The 20,165-nt window shown below is 45.9% G+C and overlaps 1 protein-coding gene across 3 annotated transcripts in view; it reads left to right on the top strand.

The window, feature by feature from the left end:
* The window catches only part of FGF13 (fibroblast growth factor 13), a 201,259-nt gene extending 191,351 nt beyond the window's left edge, over nt 1-9,908 (top strand). For all 3 annotated transcript variants that reach the window (XM_066339442.1, XM_066339443.1, XM_066339444.1), the window contains 2 exons: nt 7,830-8,028; nt 8,511-9,908. In XM_066339442.1, the coding sequence (XP_066195539.1) occupies nt 7,830-8,028; nt 8,511-8,647 (336 nt within the window). In that variant the 3' untranslated portion in view covers nt 8,648-9,908. The remainder of the gene's footprint in view (nt 1-7,829; nt 8,029-8,510) is intronic.
* The last annotated feature ends 10,257 nt before the right edge of the window (nt 9,909-20,165 follow it).

The raw sequence follows: 20,165 nt of genomic DNA, 5'->3' as shown, positions 1-20,165 counted from the left end.
CAAATGGCACTGGGCTCAGAGCTCGGCCACTAGAACAACTGGGATGAAGGGCTGTCTGTGACTGAGAGCAGGAGATGATCCCCACACTTTAAAGGGATTTTTTTTTTTTTCAACTTAGTTCTTTTTCTAAAAAGCACATACTTAAATGACACGCTTAGGCTGATGACATTCTGCTCAGCTGCTGTGTTGGAGAGATTTGATTTCTAGCAGCTATAATTCACATCAATACTAGGATCTGGTGGCAGTTCTAACTGCTAGAAATCTGTTTGCAAGTCTCTGGCAGGTTATCTGTGTAATAATGGACTTGTTATAAAATAGGTTGCTTAGCATCTTCGGGGCTTTCTGCTCTAGTTCTGAGCAAGAAACCTGTTCGAGCTGCTTTTTGGCTTTCTCCCTTCCTTTAGTATTTCAGCTTGGGTACACTGACTAATCAGAGGGTCAGAAATACCATAAAACTGGACAATATTTATCAGAGACAAAAGATAGAGAACTTTGTACAAGTGCACAATGGTAAGGTTGAGCAACAAATTCCATTTTACTTTGCCATAGGACAAACGACTGAAAATACTTTACCTGTGTTATGCAACTCAGTGGTGCAGCCTCTTAAATGTTGTATTTCAGTTCTGGAAGTGATAGAGGGAAAAAAAAGGAATTCAGTGAAGGGTAATGAAAATGATTAAAGGCATTGAGGAACTTTCATATGAGAAGAGATTTAAAAAGATTAGACCTGCTTAGTTAAGACAAGAGATGAATAAGCAGAGGCACGATGGAGAGATGTGGGGTAATGAATGGCACAGAAGAGGCACACTGAGTACTTTTATGTCCTGTTTTCCAAAATTAAAAGCTGAGAGAAGAGAGCTGTATAAAAAACCAAAACCCAAGAAGTGTGCTTATGATGAAAAACAACAACAGAACAACAGACACATTTTAAATATGTTTTCTGCAGTGCTGGATTCACCTGTGGAAGCCGCTGTGGCAGGCAACGGAGATAATGAGCTTAGGAGAATGATGAAAAGGATTGGCTGCTCTGGGGAAAACTGAGCCTACTGAGAGGAAGTTCTCTGGTAGTTTTCAATGGGAGCACGATTCAGCATCTGGCACAATCCCAGCTGCTGGAATGCTGCTCCAGCTGCAGTGGGCTGGGGGTGTTTGTACACAGATACCTGCAGCTGCCTCTGCTGCTTCAGGTGCCCTGAGTTCTCCTCCAGCCCAAGGCAGCATCTCTCCTATAGCTGCAGAAATTAAAAGAGGGCAAGTGCAAGGATTAGAATGTATTAAAATAAACTTGACTATTCAGGTGATGACAGAGGTTTCCCTCTACAACGATTCCATCATCATCAGAGGTGAACATGATGCAGAAGAGAAAAATATGGGGTAAAGTGGATCTTGTGTTCTTCTTCATACCAAGTGAATTGTCAAACCTTAGTGGGATGGTTTAGGACAGGGACCTGTGTTTCACATCTCTCAGGTGGACTCCTGGGCATCTTGCAGAAGTTTTAAGCCCCATTACAGGTTTTTTCCAGCAGGAGTAATTTCTTCTGCAGTAATCCGAAGTGTGCCTTCTTTCTGTATGTATCACGCCTTGGTTCTCTTGCCCCAGTTAAGGAATGCTTGGGTTAATCAACAGAGTTGTAAAAGTGAAGCATCACCAGAAGACAGGGGAACAATAACATCATTATGCATCGCTCCTGTCTCAGTTAAATCCCGGCATTGTTTACAGTCGCTGAGCCGTTTCCCTTGGGCCACCGGCAGCACATCCTGATGGGCAGAGAGGTGACGCACCCAGCTTTAAATAGTTGGTTATTGATGGGCCTAAATGCCACTTAAAAACCTGGGCAGACGTGACTTGGAGACATTTGCACAACTGAGTCACTGATAAGGGTGGAAAAAGGGTAATGAACAAAACTCACACCTCTGAATCTCTGTATTTGTAATTAATATGTTTTATACTTCGGTTCACTGCGGGTGTTTTTCCCCGAATTTGTGCATTTGATTTGCTGTGCAAAGGAATGATTCCAAGGGAATCATTATGGGCTCTTTTCACTGCTTTTCTCATGGATTTAGAGAATACCTGGTGGCACCCTGAAGCCTTTCTCTGGAGATACTGGTTATCCAGCTGCTTCCTTGGGCTCCCACAGAAGCTTTGCACTAAATAATTTTACACACCACTGACCATTTGTGTTTCATTATATAAACTCCTGCTTATTGCACTAGCAATAAGGAAAATCCATTCTGTGGAGTTCTTTGGGATCACTCTCCAGGAAACTTTGCCTTCCTATCACTCCTGTCATTGAGTTGTTTTCCTGAATGAATTTAGTCTCCTGTCTGTATAATTTTTGATCTAGTTTTCTTCCTTCCATGGTTGTATGGCCAGCACACATGCCTTGCAGTGGGAATGACACTGTTCCACAGATCCCTGCTCATCAGCTGGTATTTTTCTGGCAGCAGTTAGCTCAGCCTCACAGCCCCTGCTGAGGGCTTTGGCCACCTGCAAAGTCTGAAAACTCACCTGGGAGGGCGTGGCCAGAGGGATGCTCCTCCCCGAGGTGATGTCCTCAGAAGTCCCCCCGCGTTCTGGATCAGGTGTCTGTGTGAGTGACAGTGTTGTGTGCAGTCACAATTGCAGTCAGACAGCCCCTGTGCAGACTCACAGCCTGGGAGCTGCTCCCACTGCCTTCACCAGCATTCCTCAGAAGAAGTAAACTCCAGCAAAATGGACAGCACTGTGGGACTGGAAGCTGTCTGTGGAAATGTGCTATATCTGATATGAAATGCATTGCTTTGAGGTAATTGCCATTTTCCATCGCTGCAGCAAATGGCTTTTGGTGGCTCAGGAAATCCAGGCTTCTCCAGACTTCTCACACTGGTGATCTAAAAGCTGTTATTCCTGATAACATTGAAGTTGAAGTATTCCCATCCTGTGCTGTTGATACCACTGCACATTACAGGGTGATGGTCCAGAGGATACACCCTGGAACTTCACATGCCAAGCTGGAGAAAATCAATCTCTGTTAATAAAAAAAGGCAGGCTCACTGGTGCAGAAAATCACTACTCTGGAGCCTTAACGAGGCTCCTTCAAAAATTCATGATTATAAAATGGAATCCTGGGCTACATAATAGTTCTGAAAGAAATTGGGATATAGAGGGAAAAAAATCCAATTTTCATTAAGTGGAGAAAATAAAGGATAAATCCCATACACAGACATAGTCATTGATCACAAGGAATATAATTGCATGCTCAATATATAAGAACATTTTCCAAGTTTCCCACGTACACAATACTTTTCTTGAATACTTTTCAGAGTTGATTTTTGGTTTTCTTGCTGTTTACTCATGCCTCTAGCACTAAGTCCATCTGAACAAAATCTGTGATTGTTCTAATAAGCTGCTGCAGGGCAGCTGCAGGATATTCAACCCATGGTGAGAGAAACATTTAACAAACCCAGTCTTGACCTCCTGACTTGGAGAATTTGATGATGGCCCTTGCTGACGGTATCCACAATGCAATTTCAGAATGCAATAAATGGCAGAGAGCAAAAATCTCCCTCCTCCTGAGCACTGTGCATCAGCCATCCCAACCAGAGGCTCCTGTGACACCAAACACCTTCCTTCCACACAGCCTTCCCCTCTTCTGTCTGTGGGGAGGCTGAATTCCTGCACCAGAGTCATCTGGAGCACACAGTGATTAGCATGCAGTCCTGCAGTGTGGGTGGCTGGGATGGCAGATAATTTGGAGGGGTTTTGGCTTCAGATCTGTCTTCTGCACAAATAGAGCAGCAAGAATTCCAGATTGGCTTTAAGGATATTTTTTTTAGGTTTTCAGGCTTGGCATTCTGTAATGCAGCCTGAATTATTTTAGATATAATCTAAAATTCTGACTGTATTTCCAGTCAGCTGCCTGGAAATACAGCTACTCCAAGTGTATGCCACGAGGCCTTCTTACCATATTATCATACGCCAGATTACTCTTTTTTAATTGTTTTTCACATATTCAATGCAGATTTGTTCATGAAGGAACCTCTCAGTAGTTCATCTGATCAGCTCAAAACCAAGCAGCAGCCCCTGACAGTTCATCTTCCTGCTTACTTAAGCGTGGCTGAGTCATGGCTACAGTGAATCCTGCACTGCCTTTTCACTTTTATTTATTCACTCATTCATTCGGTGTCAAAGGTGTGAGGGGCTTGAGTGCTGGCAGTTTATTAGGTGCCATCATGAGGTGCCATCATCAGTGACTTTCGAGGTAAGCAGAGGTGGAAAGACTGTCTCAGAGAAATGATTACTTTCATCTGTTCTGTGTAATATTGGATCCATAACACTGGATTTCCAGAACTCATTTCCATTGTTTTCATTGCAAGGATGGACTATAAGGACAGCTGAGAGACAGGAAAAAATTTGCCTTAGAATTCAACACTTGTGTTTATAAATTTTCCGTAGGATTGACTATATGAGCTGGAAAACGTTGGTGTTAATTGGGGTACTCGGCCCTCTCCTGACTTTAGCATGCTCTTCCTCAGAGTATTAATAAAGGATTTGCCAGCAGAGATAACATAATGACCAATTTGCAGTTGTGCTCTGCACTGTGTCCTGAATTGATGTGCTCATGGAAGTCCTGTCTGTACTCAGCTGGGCTGGCACGTGGACTTGCCAAGCTCAGAAAAATCCATTTTAATTGGAATGCCCCCATGCTGCCATTCCTCACTCAGAGCTCCCCTCTGCAGTGCTCCTCCCCAGCTCCTTTTGCTCCGAGCAGGAGGGACACAGCTGGATTTACTGAAGGCAAGGGAAGGAGCAAACTCCTCCTCACTTGGTATTCAGGAGCAGGCAGAGCCTTTCAGCCTCTGCGGGAGCTCAGTGGGAGCTGTTTATTTGGCAAGGAGGATGCTTTCCACCTTGCTGAAGCTGCAGCTGCAGGGAACTGGCAGATGCCAGCCAGCAGAAAGGGGCACAAATCTCTGCCAGCCCAGGGAATGAGGTGCTCTGCTTTAGTGCCCCAAAAACTGGGAGGGAATTTGTCTATTTGTCTTGATAACTGAGCGTGTTACAGAGAGGTGTCTTTGTTTCTGTTTGTCCAGAGGATCCAGCCCCTGTAGCTGCTGCAGGAGGGATTCCCTGGGATGCTCCAGGAGGGATTCCCTGGGATGCTGTGGGGTGGCTGGGTGTACCCACGGGGCACCATCAGGCTGGGCTCAGCTGCAAACTCACAGGAGCACAGCACTTCCATGAAAGCCAAGGAAAAACCAGGAGTGAGGGAGGGGCTCAGTGTCCTTCCTTCTGTCCCCACACTGTTCTGTCCTTCTGTGCCAGGGACTCTGGGCTGCTGCTCTCTCTGAGGTTAACTTGCTTCCTGACAGCTCCAGGGTAAATGTTCTGGTTCTGTTTGCAGTCTGACCCTCTGCTGCTGTGTACAGGCAGGCCTTTTTTACCCACAACAGCTCCAAATTACTGTACATAAACCATAATCTGCCAGTGGGAGCACTGTAGTTTTCCATTTTGCTGCTAATTGGATGATAGTCTTGCAATAGTCTTTGTTACCATGGCTGGTGCTGGGCAGGGAACAGTGAGGGAAGGCTTTTATGCAGAAATCTTACAAAAATGCAGTGACTATCCCCATTTGACAGCAATTGAAACCAATTGTCAATTAACTAAATAACAACCAATTAGCTTGAAGAAAAAAAGGAAGAAAATTGCTTGCTTCACATTCTTTGTTGAAGCAAATGCCAGTCAGAGAATGGGAGCTTTTTTCTTTCTCTCAAAAGACAAAATGGCAAAAGATGTGCAGAAAATGCAGAGTGGTGGATTTCTTTTTTTTTTTGCTAATGCCATCCTTTTCTCACATGAGAATATTTTAGAAACTAGATAAGAATATCTTAAGCTCCTGAGACATTTAATTTCCTGTGATATTTTAAAATCAAAATTACAATCATTATAGAAGCACAAATTTTCCTCCTTTCTTTCATGCCTCTGTAGAGTACTGTAAGGACAAGGGCAGCTCCCCTGCAGCTGGCTGCCTGCACAGGGGAAGGCCAGCAAACATCTGGCTGCTCCGTGGTGCAGTGACAGGCACAACTGGGAGATGTTAACATCTGCATCAGCAGACCAAACCCTTCCATGTTTTATGGGCTTTTAGAGTCCCTAGGTGAGATGTTGTCAGAACTTGCAGTGTTCAAAGCCCAGAGGAGCCAGGGCCGTGGGAGTCAGCTGCGTGGTGCTGTCAGGAGTGGTGTTTTGCTGTGAGATCCCTCCCAGAGCCACGCTCCACGTCTGGATCTGGTTTTCCATCTGGGCAGTAGAGCAGGGATTCTGGTTCAGCCAGGGGACTGCACGGGGAGAGCAGCACTCCAGGGGCAGCAGGAGGAGGCTCTGGGCTGGTTTGCTGCTCTCCATCTGCACTGACAGCTGGGTACCAGCTCCCCAAGGGACACAGTGCAGTCCTACAGGGCTGGATGGCAGCTCTGTGCAGCCCTGAGCAGAGGAGGCGTCTGCAGAGGGTCCCTGACAGCCGGGCTCTTGTTGGTGACACACCAGGCACAGGGGGAGCAGAGATCACAACACAGGGACAGCTGCTGCCAGCTGACTTCATACTGCTGGGTTAGTGAGTGTTTTGGTTTACACAGATAGGTGTTTGTTAGATTTCTTGTGGTTTCTTGTGGAATGTAAGCTTTTCTGGTTTTTATTTTTTATTTTTCAAATGATTTTAAATTTGCAAATAAAAGGCTGTTAGGCAAAGATTTGGGGGATGGGTATAGCAGTTTTTTATTAAGGATATAAAAAATACAAATGTAGTAGAGAAGAATAAGTAAATAAACAAGAAATCTTAGAGAACTAGGAAAGTCAGAAATACAATTTGATGTTTTGTTGGTTAGGGTGTTGAAGGTTGTCTAAAATAAGCTTTTTTGGGGTGGCAGATGTGGTTTTGTTTGAGTAGAGACAGTTTGGTAGAAAAGGGGTTTAGTAATGGTGAGATGACTCTGGGGTTTTTTTTAGGAATTTAGTGGAAAAATTACTTAGATGAAGATGGTTTGGTGTTTTTTTTGGTAAAGCATCTTACAATAGTATGATGTAATGTGTTATGTCATTGGTGAGCTTTAATGGTCCATTAACAGGAGATATTCCCGTGGGGATAGTGGGAGAATGAGCAGAGATAAGAAACACTGCTCCACCCTGTTTTTAATAACTGGGTAATCAGAGAAAGCAGTTACCCCCTCCTTAACAGACAAAGCAAACAAACAAACAAACAAAATTTCTAATCAGATTTCAATATTCCATTTTCAGATGGAATAGAATAAACTTTTTTTTTTTTTTGTGGTGGGGGTTTTTTTGTTTGTTGGTTTGGTTTTGTTGTTGTTGTGTTTGTTTGTTTGTTGGGTTTCTGGTTTTTTGTTTACAAAACTGAAGACAGTGAGACACAACCATTTACTCAGGGCATTCTGGCTCTGGGCTCCTCTTGCAGTTGTCTCATACAGAGCTGGGGCCAGCAGGTAATGCAGAGAGCATTCCTGCCTGCAGGGCTGACCACAGCTGGTCCCAGGAGGTGACACGGCTCTGCCTGGTAGCCATTAGCTGCATCAATCAATAAACCTGCACTTAGGCTTTTTACTCATTGTTCAAGAAGAGCTTATTACATTCTGCTTAGGGCTGCTCACGGCGTCATTTCACAGGTTTCAAATCGTGTTAGTCTTTTGTTAATACTTTTAGGACCCATGTTTCATAATTGGATAGTTGAGAGGTATGACTTCTAACCGTTCAGAAAGCAATGGATATTGGATGTTTTTTCATTAACTGATGTGAGATTCGGCCCTGCACGTATTGATCTGTTGCTTTCTTACAGGAACATTTTACACCTGAATGCAAGTTCAAAGAATCAGTATTTGAAAACTACTATGTGACATATTCCTCAATGATCTACAGACAGCAGCAGTCTGGCCGGGGTTGGTATTTGGGTCTTAACAAAGAAGGAGAAATAATGAAAGGAAACCACGTGAAGAAAAATAAACCTGCAGCACACTTTCTTCCAAAACCCTTAAAAGGTAATTGCTTGGGTTTGCTCCATTTACCTGAATTGAGATGTGGTGTGTTTAATTCCTGTGCATATATATTTGACATGTCCAGCGCTTATGTAACAGGAGTGTAATGTTCTGTAACGTGATGTTTGTCTCAGCAGAGTTCACAGAGGTTAAATCACAACTGCTGACAGAGCTGCTTCTCTGTTAGTAAGGAAATGCTGATTTTTGTCAGCTTAGGTCTGTCCTGCAGGCTTGTGTAAGTGCAGTGGGTAGGTGGCTGGTTTAACTGGGAGAGGGAGGACTGGTTTTCCCCTTCTGTAAAATGCCAGTCCACTGAAAAGGATCTCAGAGGTTTTCCAGGAGTGTTTGAAAGGGAAGGGTTTTTTTTGTTTTGGATGTTTGAGCCTCTCCTTCCATTGCACACAGCTGTCTGAGCAATGCCAGTGTGCCAGGCTGGGCTTTGCCCCAGCCCCAGTGCTGATGTTGTGCTCTCTCTTGCCTTGCAGTGGCCATGTACAAAGAGCCTTCCCTCCACGACCTCACAGAGTTCTCCAGGTCTGGAAGTGGGACGCCAACAAAGAGCAGAAGCGTTTCAGGAGTGCTAAATGGGGGTAAATCCATGAGCCAAAATGAGTCAACGTAGCCAGGTTCAGGCCAGCCAAGTGCTCTCTAAACAGAACCTTACCTCTGGATGCAGTTGAATTCTTACTCGCAGTCTTTCATCCAAACCTTCAATTGCCCAGGACAAGCCACCAAACTCGCATAGGTCACCCACCTGTTTATTAGCCATTAGATCTCCTGGTTGTCAGAGGATAAACCCCAGGCATGTAGAATGTGCTTGTGCATATCACAAGGCAGTTGGATAGCAGCAATCACAACTGTGGGGAAATCTCCGAGAAGAAATGTCCAGTTCTTTCTCTCTCTCACTTTTCTTTCTTTCTCTCTCTCTCCTATGCTTTGTGGAAAATGAAACAAAAACATTTCACAGCATTCGCTGCTGAAAAGAATTTGCTTTCCAACTCAGAAAAAGACCACTTTTGCTCTTCAAAGGAAATTTTAATGCTTGTATGTTTTATAGGGGCAAACAAAAAAAACAAATATGTAAACTCTGTTGTTTCCTTGGCTTACCGTTTTATATCTAAGGCTTGATTAAAAAAATGTATCCTTTAATTTGGAATAGTGCAACTTTTTGATTTCTGAATTCCAATGGGTCTTTAAAGCTTTGTCTTTAAAAAAAAAAAAATTCAAAATTCAGGGTTGGAACTGAGAGTTGGTGTCTCAGGCTCAAGCAAACAGTGTTCTTGTGGTTTTAAACACAATGAAATATAAATTTTTATAGATTTGTAGTTTCTGGTAAAGTTCTTGTGCTAACCCCAGTCTGTAGGAACTGAGTTGTTTTGTTATCCCAAGTGGAAGTTAACAGAAAGGGATAAAATTATCCTCCAGTGTAGATTTCTCTTAATTCCATTTTGTGTGTCATGTTAAACTATCGTTGTGGCTTTTTTTCTAAAGACAGAAACTGTGGAATTAAGGTGATAATTTTTTTATAAGAAACGTCTTATTTGTAAAAGTCCTTTCACTGTAACGGGCACGTGAATATTGTGTAGGAGGAAGCGTTAGGACAGGTTACCCCTAAACAACATATACTTATACATGCTATTGGAAACAATTGTTTAAAAATGTAGTTAGGTTTCCATTTAGGTCATCATGTCTGTTGCATGGGAGAAAGTTGGAATATTGGCATAGAGTTGCATGATGTGTAAGATTTTGTGCATTAATCATCGTTGGATTCTGTGCTCCAAAACTGATTTAGTTCTGTACAGGCAGCTTTCTGCCTGGTACAAAAAGAGTTGTTTATTATTTGTTGTATACACAACCATGCACTGAATAAACTATTTATATTAAGATGTACTTTTTAAAAAGCTTGTTTGATTATATGCTGTACATCCATAGTTACTTTGAAGGGAAAAAAGGTTAGCAATTATATTATAAAGTTACAAAAGATACTGTAATTAATGTTAAAAAATCTGTTCTGTGTGACGGTCATCCACTGTAACGCCATACATAAAGAGACAAACATTCTTTGCTTTTGGGGATTGGCAGAGCTGGTCTTGTGTGCCCAGCTGAGATACTCAAACACAGCTTTGCTCTGGTGTGAACAGGCCTTGGGAGGGAGCCCTGGGCAGGGCAGGGCAGAGCAGAGCAGGGCAGGGCAGGGAAAGGCTGAGCTGTGCAGGGCTGAGCTGTGCAGGGCTGTGCAGTGCTTTTCTGTGCAGTGCTGCTGGCTCCTGGGCTGCTCCTCTGTGCCCTGAGCACAGGCTCCAGGAGCTCTGGCAGCTCCAGCCCTGCTGAGCACCCGGGGGATTTGCTGGTCATCCCTGCAGGTGCGTTTAGCAGCCAGCTTCATCTGGCCTCCAGGAAAAAGGCTCCCATGCCTTTGCTCCAGAGGGAAAACTTCCCTCTCTCCTGCCTTTCCTCTCTGGAAACATCCAGGAAAACGTTTCTCATCTGCAGCATCCAGGCAGCTCTGGCAGGTGAGCTTCACTCCTCCAGGTGTTCCAAGGAGTCCTGGCAGGGACAAGTTTTCCTCGTGGGTGGCTGAAGAACCAGTTCTGGAAGGCAATAATGGAAATGGAAGCAAAAATGTACCCCTAAATGTTAGGCTGAAATCAAATTGAGATATTCTGTTGTCTGCCCTGTGTTGCTCCCACCTGACAGAGCTGGAATCAAACCAGCTTTAAGGTCAGGGCTGAGAGAGGAGGGAAGGAGATTTTTTTCAGATCCAACCTCCAGATTTGTTGTTTCATGGCAAATAGTAAGTGAAGAGCTCTGGCCTGCTCTTAGGGCCCAGGCTTCCCCAGCTTCCCCTTTCCAGAGGGTGAAGAAGGTTGGAGCACATCCAGTGCTGCAGACATCCTTAAAAGAATGAAGATGTGGTTATGATTGCTCCAGAGGTTTTGGTAGCTCAGTGGGTCTGCACCATCTCTTCCCTTCAACTAGATGCGGGATGTCCTTGAGGAACATTCTTCTCAACTCTCCCATCCCCAAACATCAAACTCACTCGGGTACATGTTCCAAAAAAGGAGTCTGAGTGCCTTAGGAACATAAAGCCTGATTTTAAAATAGGCATATTTGTAGCAAAGCTAGTTCAGTGCTGAGCGTTTGCTGCCCTAGAGATAAGTGGAGCTCTGCTGCTTTGCTCTCTGGCTCCAGCACTGCTGTTATTCTCCATCCCCGGTACTCCAGCCCCAGAGCTCATCTGCAGCAGAAGGGAAATTCTTGTCTCACAAATCTCCACTCTGAGCTCCGTAGTCTGAGCCTTGCTTTGTGTGGATGTTGGTGTCAGCTCTGAGCATTTGCTGCCAGATCTCTGGTTCCAAAGCTTTCTGATACAGCGAGCTAACAAAGGCTACTCTTGGACGGAGATGAGGAGAGAGATGTGGTGATAGATGAGCCAGAAGCAGATGTTTCTGACAATTGCATTACATTTCTGGCAAACCTGGTCCAACAATTTTTTTCCTTCAGAGTGCTGAGGACTGGAAGGGTAATAATCCTGATGGAGTGCTGATAGTAGACAGAAGGTTTTGTACTCTGTGAGCAAAATGAGGGATCATACCCAGGGGTTTACCTGTAGTCTCTGGAGCCATAATTAGGATTTAATAAGGAAAGTTAGATTTAAATGTGACTTTACAGACAGTGAGTGAAGGTAATACTCTGCCTCAGAGTTAAGACAAGAATGTGGCTTCATCAAACAACCAGACTGAGGAATCAGACTCCAGAATATTTATTTCAGCACCCATAAATTAGAAAGTTACACAGATTTTCTTCTGGATAATACCTTCAAGAAACCTGCTAGATGCCAGGAAAATGTCTAATTGGATGCTTCTCTGTCAAAACTTAGAGGCACTGGTTAAAGCTGCTCTGCTCTGCCACAGGTGCAGTGACACCTGCAGTGAGGAAATTCCAGGGGATCCAAGCCCCAAGCTCCTGTGAGACGCTGACCACCTGAGGACAGGGTCTCAGGCCCCCCTGGCACTGCCAGGGGCTGGGGATATTTTTCACCTGGCAGGCAGGGTTGTGCAGTGCCAGCCCCAGGGAAACAAGAGGCTGGCAGGGGCACAACCCTCACCAGGCACAAGTGATCACCTGGCAGAGCTGCTTCCAAAGGGGCTGAGGCACTGCTGCTTGGCCTGGTGTGGGGGAGAGCAAGAGCAGGAGGAGCTCCTCTGTGTCACAGAGATGTCTGTTTCCTCATTTCCTCGTTGGTTTGGTTCCCCTCCTGCTACCTCACAGCATGGTCCCTCTGTAGCCTCTGGCACGATGGAAGGCAATTCCCAGCCTGGGATGAGCAGTGCCCCTCCTGCTGTCCCCAGCATCCTGCCCCTGGGATGCAGGCGCTGTGACAAGCTCAGGGATGCTGTGGTACCCAGGCTGAGCCCAGAGTGCAGCCAGGCCTGGCAGAGCTCTGCTGTGTCTTGAGTATCTCTGCGGGGAGCAGGGCCAGCTCTGTGGCCTTACAGCTCTCACTGACATTTCCTTGACCGGGACACTTTTGCAGGACAGAATCTGTATGTAACAACCTCCTGTTCTAATAAATAATTCTCTCTTAAACAAACTCCTCCTGTCTGGGCTCTGGTTTTTTGTCACTGCAGATGTTACAAGGGCTCTCTGCTCCAGCAGCCACAGCATGGCTAAGCTTTCCCTGGGACAGAGACCCAAAATTGTGCTTTCCCTGTCTTCCTTCCCTGCCTTCTTGAGTGGTCAGCCCAAGACTGACAAAGATGTGGGTTTTCCAGGTTTCTGTGGCCTCAGCGTGGTGGATAAAGGACACAAAGTGTGTGATGCATCTTAGCAGCTCAGAGAATGTCTGCTGAAAATGCTGGAGCTCAGCTTCCTCCTCAGTGTGACACCAGGACAAAAACCACCATGGTTTAGTCTAACTTTGGCTATTCAAAAATGACATATAACTACAATGGAAAGCCTGTTTAAAATAAATTCATTTCTTAGGGAAAACACCTGCTATGCAATGTATCTTGAATAACTGCAGCTTTGGCCTTTTTTCAGCAATTTTTGGGGACATGTCCTTGACAACAAATAATTTCCAATTCACAGAGTAAGTTTTTAAGACGTTCCCCTGGCACGAGTGAGCAGAGGTGTGAGACCCTGGTTCATGCCTTTTGGGCAGCAGGTCCTGAAATAAGCTGGGTTTGCTGCTGTACAGTGGTTTTATTGCTGACCAGCTCCAGTAGCACATCTCACCCTGCTTTGGGGACATTCCACACCAGTTTGGGGGCACTCAGTCACCTTCTGCAGCTCCTCTCAAGGGGAAGTTTAAATATTAAAGGAAGACCCAAATTTGAAACATATTTTACATTAATCAGAGAAATTGATGTAATAAATTATTCTGTCTCATCAGGAATTAGAAGACAACTTACAGGGTTCCCTTCAAAGATCATTATTAATGATTTGAAATTAAAGAGTCTTAAATACCACCTATGGAAAATTACTTTCAAGCACTCGTAGGCCTAATTTTTTTTTTCCCCAGATATGTTTGGTATGTCTCACCTAAATTGAACAGCTGCAGGGGCAGGATGAATGCTCTCATGGCCCCGGGGTTTCTCAGCACTGCATCTTTGTCACAATCCTTTTCTGAGCTTGTCTCCTGGCAGAGGACAGGGTCACAGGTCCCCAGGCCACCAAGGGCCATCACACCTGTATTTAGAGCAATGAAGAGAAGGTTTCCTGATGATGAAAAGGAGAAGGGCAATGGAGGGAAGCCAAAGAGAAGCTGGGGACTGGGGAGTGGGGCTCATTCTGCGTGGGAGCAGCAGCAGCAGAAACTCCTCTCAGTGAGTCCAGCAGGACTGAGCTGCCCTGGGCAGGACAGGGCAGAAAAGCAGGCAGGGGTCAGGCCCTCTGCTGCAGAGCCCCAGAAAACACCACAGACCCTCCCGGGTCTGCAGTTCCTGCTGGTTTGAAGAGCCTTTATCTGCACCAACATTTCACTCTGCTGCTGAAAACCTGAGACATTAGCTCATGCATGAGTATGTAGCAGTGTTAATCTAGGAAATATTTTTAGATAACAGAATCAACCGGTTCAAAACTTAATTAATCCCATTTTCTTCCCAAATGGTTTCCTTCAAATGGTACTTGAAATAGTTTTACTTTCCCCCATTGTCTCTCTAATACACTGATGAACTCTTCCTTCTGAGTTTCTCCTTGTTTTAATTGTCTGCTCATCCAACCATCCCTTCTCATAATTAAGCAAGTTAATAATATGGAGTGATCTTTAAAAATTAAACCCCTTTTCTTGTTAAACAAAAGCAAAACTTTCATTGTTGCTTAAAGGTGTGGGGTGTTTTGTTGGGGCTTTTTTTTTTTTTTGCTTTCTTAATTTAAAAGAACAATTACTGCAGTTGGAAGAAGTGGCAACACTTGAGAACCCACCTGCCACAGAGTTGGTGAAATTATTTTACATTAACCACAAATGTTTTGCATTAGATAACATAATGAGGTTTTTCTAGGGAGTTTCAATCAGCAGATCCCGTGATCACATAACTGGGGCAGACTGAGCAGAAGAGAGTGAAGGGAGTCAGGAAGCAGGCAGGATTGTGGGTGCTGCTCGTGTCCTCTTCTGCTTGGATGATCCCTGCAGTCTCCTGTGACAAACCTCAGCTCCTTGGGGTGCTGGGGCCTTTTCTGCAGAGCCCAGGAGCACTCCAGAGCACAGTGGCAGGTCCCTGACAGCCCAAAGCCAGCACCAGGCTGTCCCCCTGGACATCACCTGCTCAGGGTCCCTCTCTCCTCAGTGTGCCACACAAGCTGCACTGTGCAGAGACTGCACCTGCCCAGGCACACACCTGGCTCCAGGTGAGCTGTGCTGCTCCCCCAGTGCACAGCACATCCCTCTGAGGGGCTACTGAGACAGCTCCAAATCGGCAGCATTTTCAGCAAAGGCAGAATCCTCCCATCAGACAGACAGCAGCCCACTCAAGGTTTAAATCCTGCTTGGGAGGAAAATGTGCTAAGCACGCTGAAATATATTAAATACACAGACAGACACGCACGAATATGCATGGGAGATGCAGACACACATAAATACACGCATGGATTATGGATGGATGGTCGGAGCTGTAACCAGCAGTGCTGTTTGCCACATTAGAGGTCCCTGGCCAACAGCCTGGGCTGCTGAGAGGGGGCCAGCAGCAGCCAGCCCAGGGAACACCTCGTGCTGTGACAGCCTTAGAGCACTCTGCAGTGCCCCTTGCCAAGGCAGAAAACTGGCGAATGCTGAGGAGATGAAAACCCTGCCAGTCCTGTCGGTGTGAGCACTCCCAAGAGCCAGCCCCTGCCCTGGGAGCGCCTGGCCCCTCCTGGGAGCAGGGAACTGTGGAGGGCGGAATGCTCACTGATGGCACCAAAGAGCAAACCTCACTCCGGGCCCTTGGCCTCAACAGCAGGGAGGGGAGGCAGCTGCTGAAATGTCACCACAAGCCGCACAAAGATCTCAAGTCAGGCTGCCATGGAAATGCAGAAGGGTTTAAGCCACTGACAGATGACAGAGCTGGATGGAGCTTGCCAGGCAAGATGGGACAGGAGGTGGGGGGGAAAATCCATCACCAGAAGGGTTAAAGGAAATTAAAAGTATATGTACAAGAAAGTGCTGGGAAGAGAGAGTAGGCCTGGGAATAACCACTGAGTGGGATGGCATTAATGATGACTCAAAAGTGGTGAAAAAGTTACTCAGAGTTGGGCTGCCTACAGATCCAGGCATTTGCCTTGATCCCAGAAGCCTTCATGAAACGCCACTAAAACTTCCAGGCACCAGGTTCTGAAGCTGATCTCTGCTCTGAGTGCCCAGCTCAGTCACCTCCCTGCCCTCCTGCAGAATGGATTTGAGAGCAGAAATCACTGTAGTCACAGAAAGGTCAACCCAAGCTGATGAGCACACCAAGCTCATGTTGCACCCTGGAACACACACAGGTGAGTGGCTGGGCAGCAGTGCATTTACCTGCTTTTACTTATTGCCTAAACCTTGGGCCAAACCCATGTAATTTCTGTATACCCAGAGGGAAACCACGTTGTTGTACTGCGAATTTGTGATGGCATGGTTTGTGTTGGTTCACATCAGCAGTAACAGAGCTCTGCCAAACTCCTCCTCTGTGCCCAGGAGGGCTCTGGGCCGTGAATTTCTCAGCAGAATCAACCAGGAGTTTAGCAGCAAACACGTTCTCCTGTCTCACACATTCTCCTAGAACAAAAACCTCCTAATCCAAACAGCTCCAGTATCACCTGCCCCTTTTAAAAAGCGTATGCTGTGCTATAAAATAAAGTGATGTGTGCCTAAAAGTGCATGAAGAAGAGAGAGAGTGGGTAAAAAAGGAAAGGCAAAACATTTTAGGCATGAAAGACAATTGCACATGAATTACTTTCAAAGCTCTTGCTCCTTTTAAAAATCCAATTTGAAGCCCCATGTGGAACACAGGAGCTGCAGATTGCAGGGAGACATCTGGACAACGCGGCCCTGCCTTGCTGCACTGCACGTGTGAGAGGCAATGAGGATGATAAACAAGGAAAACTCTCTTTCAAAAACCTGATGAAGAGATAAATTAATTTTAAAAAATCATTGTAGAATAAGCATTTTCTTCGTGCTACATGATAATGCATCAGGGGTGAATGGTGTGGGGAGGGAGCTCAGCTGTGCACAGCTTGGGCTGGGCAGTGGATCTGATGGGCACAGCCTGGTCTGGCCCATCTGCCTCAACAAGGGATTCACTGGGCTCAGCATAACTGGAATTGGACCTTGCTCTGGTCACAGATTTATCTCCTGCCTGCATGAGGCCGGCACGAAATGCAGTGCAATAAAACACCACATTATTCTCTTCCCAGCCCTCTCACTGATGTCAGAAACCAGCCCAGCCCTGGGAGGAAAACGTGCTGCTCTTCACCTGGGTTAGCACACCAGGCCTCGGGGGTAACCTCTGCAGTTCTTTCTGTGTGTTCATCACCAGCAGCCAAAGAGAGCGGGAGAGTGAAATTCCCTGCAAGAACCCAGCCCTGGCCTTGTCTGAGCAGGACCTTGATGTGTTCTGATGAAGGTGCTGTCAAACCACTCAGGGAGTGCTGCTTTGTAAGGAACCATGATATTTAAACCCTGTGACCTTTTACAGAGTGTAAGATCTGGCTTAAAGGGCAGCCTTCCTCAAATAAATGACTCTGAAACCTCTTAGGTCAGGTTTTTTTAAAATAAATCCATAACGGAAAGACGTCCCATTATTTTACTATGAGAAGATTAATCATTAATATCTTGCAATTGATTTGCAAGCTGCATTTATTTATGATGTGTTTGTACAGCACCATGCACACCCTTATCTATTATCCAGACCTCAATGAGTTACTTAGTGTAAATAAATCAATGCAATTTATCGATTAAATTATATAAATACTCTTGGAATTTGGCAAGTGAGACTTTCCATAGCCATTCTCAGGTCTCTCATTTATGGGCTGGGAGCTGGCAAATTATAGTCTAAAGCAGGCCAAGGAGGCTGGTGAGCTCAGCCTGGTCCTGCTGTGCCCAAAGCAGCCCTGACTCTGCTCCTGGGGCTGCTGCAGACCAGCTGAGAGCAGAGCTCCTGCTCCTTGGACCATGCTGCAGGACATTCCTACAAGCACCTGAAAGTGTCGGGGGGGTTTCCTCACCCAAGATTTAGATTGTTTAAAGTCCTCAGCCCTCTAAAAAGCCCCGAGTCGCGTCTGTGTAAAAAAGCAGAGTCCTCAAGGTTTGTTTTCAGGTTTCTCGTGTTGTTTATTATTCGATATCTCAGAATTTTCTCTGCTCCCAGCCGAGGTCTGGACAGCAGCTGGGACACGAGGCGACTGCCCCACAGATGGATGTCCCCTAACATTTATACAGATAACTACATATTGGTTATTTACTATTTTGTGCCAATGCCCAGTGCCCACACCAGAAGTGACATTCTACTTTGGTCCAATCCACTCTAACTACTTTGTGCCATCACCGCCCCAGAAAATGGAGGACGAGGAAGAAGGAGAAGTACATAAGGTACCACCCAAATTCCACCATCTTGTCCCCATTTACTTCTATTCTAAAAATTCTAAAACTATTGAATTCTACGTCATCTACTGTGCCAAACTACAACCTTCACATCCTGGAGGTTCGTAATTACTTTTGCAATGTTGGAAGCTTTTCCCATGGATCAAAATCAAACCCGGTGTCTCCCTGGGCTCTGTGCCAAGGTCTCCGAGCCCCCTGGACTGTCTCCACACCCCCCTGTCCAGGGCTCAAACTCCTTTCCTCGGGTCCCAGGCCATCCAAGGGGATGTCCTGGACTCCAACAAAAGGAGGTCCCTTCTCCCAGGTAACAAGGGACTGGACAAGAGGAAACAGCCTTACGCTGCACCAGGAGAGGTTTAGATTGGATTTTAGGAAATATTCTTTCTTCATGGAAAGGGTTCTCATGCACTGGAAGAGGAATCCCAGGGAAATGGTCAAACCACCACCCCTGGAAGTGCTCCAAACCCCCTTGGATTGGGATGTGGCATTTGGAGACAGGTGAACACAGAGATGCCAGCTCGAGGGCTGGACTTGACCTTGGAGGGCTTTTCCAGCCTGACTGGTTCTGTGGTGGTGGGATCTGTGCACAGAGTGCTGGGTGTGGTGACCATGGCAGGCTGAACCTCAGCTGTCCTGAACAGTGAGAGAGCAAATGGATGGCCAAAGCCCCCACAAAGTCACCTCACTGCCTTCCTTCAGCTCCTGGCTTTAAAATTCCCCTTGTGCACCTGACCAAGACTTGGCATTTACCCTGCCACCCTGCCCTGGATCCCCGGGAGCACCCTGGGACAGTGGGAGCTGTCCCTGCTCAGGGCAGGGTCTGGAGGACCTTCAAAGCCCCTTCCAAGCCAGACCATCCTCAGATTCTGTGATTTCCTACATTTCCAGCTGCTGTTCCTGGTCTCATGCCCTGGCAGTGCCCATGGCACCACCAAACCCAGCAAACAAATCCCTTGTGCTCAGGGATTATCAGATGCTGGGCATCCCAAATTCAACATCCCAAATTAACTGACATTCTTGACTGAATCTTTCTATGCCTCTGCTCCTTATCTGTAAAGTGATAATGTTTCTCCCCTGCCTTACTGGGCTTCACAGAGACAAATTAATTAATAGTTTGCATGCAGAATAAACAAACATGACTGGAGTAATGAGTGTCACAGAAAACAAACAAACAAACAAACAAAAACCCAAAAACCCAAGTGTTAAAGAGTGTTTCATCTTCAGAGCGAGGATGAGCAGGATACAGTAAACAAGGGCTGGGGCCACAGCCTGAAGGACACAGAGAAAACAGATTTTTGAATTGCTGCCCACTGATCTGCATCAGGCAGGCTGCTCCAGCACAGAGCCAGGGCCCCACGGGAAAAACAACATTTGATCATATATCAATATTTGATCATATTACACCATCCCTGGAAGCCCAGGAATGGTGCTGCGTTTCAGGACAAGACTTTCCATACTCCTGGCATGCTTGGTTTGGAGTTTGAACACTGTCACGTAAACTTGCCTGTTAGCTTATATAATTTACTGGAAATTTAATAAAGTTTATGAAGTTTATCTGTATTACCACAGTTGTGTGCAGAACCAGGTCCTTGGAAAGAACATTTGTTAAATGTGCAGTGGTTCAAGTTATCCTGACAAATGCAAAACAAAGACCTTACATAATTCACTGCATCTGGCAAAGATGAAATTTTACATGTCATAACAACACGTATCAAAAGAATTATGTAAAACTCACCCATAATTTAGAATGTCACTGGAGCGACTCTGTAATGAGGGCAAGGTCTTTGCAGGGCTCCCCCTGGAAGTTGAAACCCCTGTGCCAGGGCCTGAGCTGAGGGCATACGGTGGAAGGGAGGTGTGAGGAGTGTCCCCGCAGGGTGGTGGCACTGGTCACTCAGTGTCACATTCAGTGTCCAGCAGCTGGACACTGCTCCACCCTGCAGGAGGCTCCTCCTGGCTGTGCCCCAGATTTGGGGGTTGTGGCTTCTTTGGTGGGCAGGGGCTTGGGAAGTCTGGGCTTTGTGCACTCCGACTGCAGCTGGAGATGAGCTTTGTGTGGCTGGGGTTCACAGGGACACCAGGGCTC

Source organism: Sylvia atricapilla, chromosome Z (genome assembly GCF_009819655.1).
Source record: "Sylvia atricapilla isolate bSylAtr1 chromosome Z, bSylAtr1.pri, whole genome shotgun sequence".
NCBI lineage: Eukaryota > Metazoa > Chordata > Aves > Passeriformes > Sylviidae > Sylvia > Sylvia atricapilla.
Note: the sequence above shows the minus strand (reverse complement) of the source record. Positions and strands in the feature narration are given on the sequence as shown.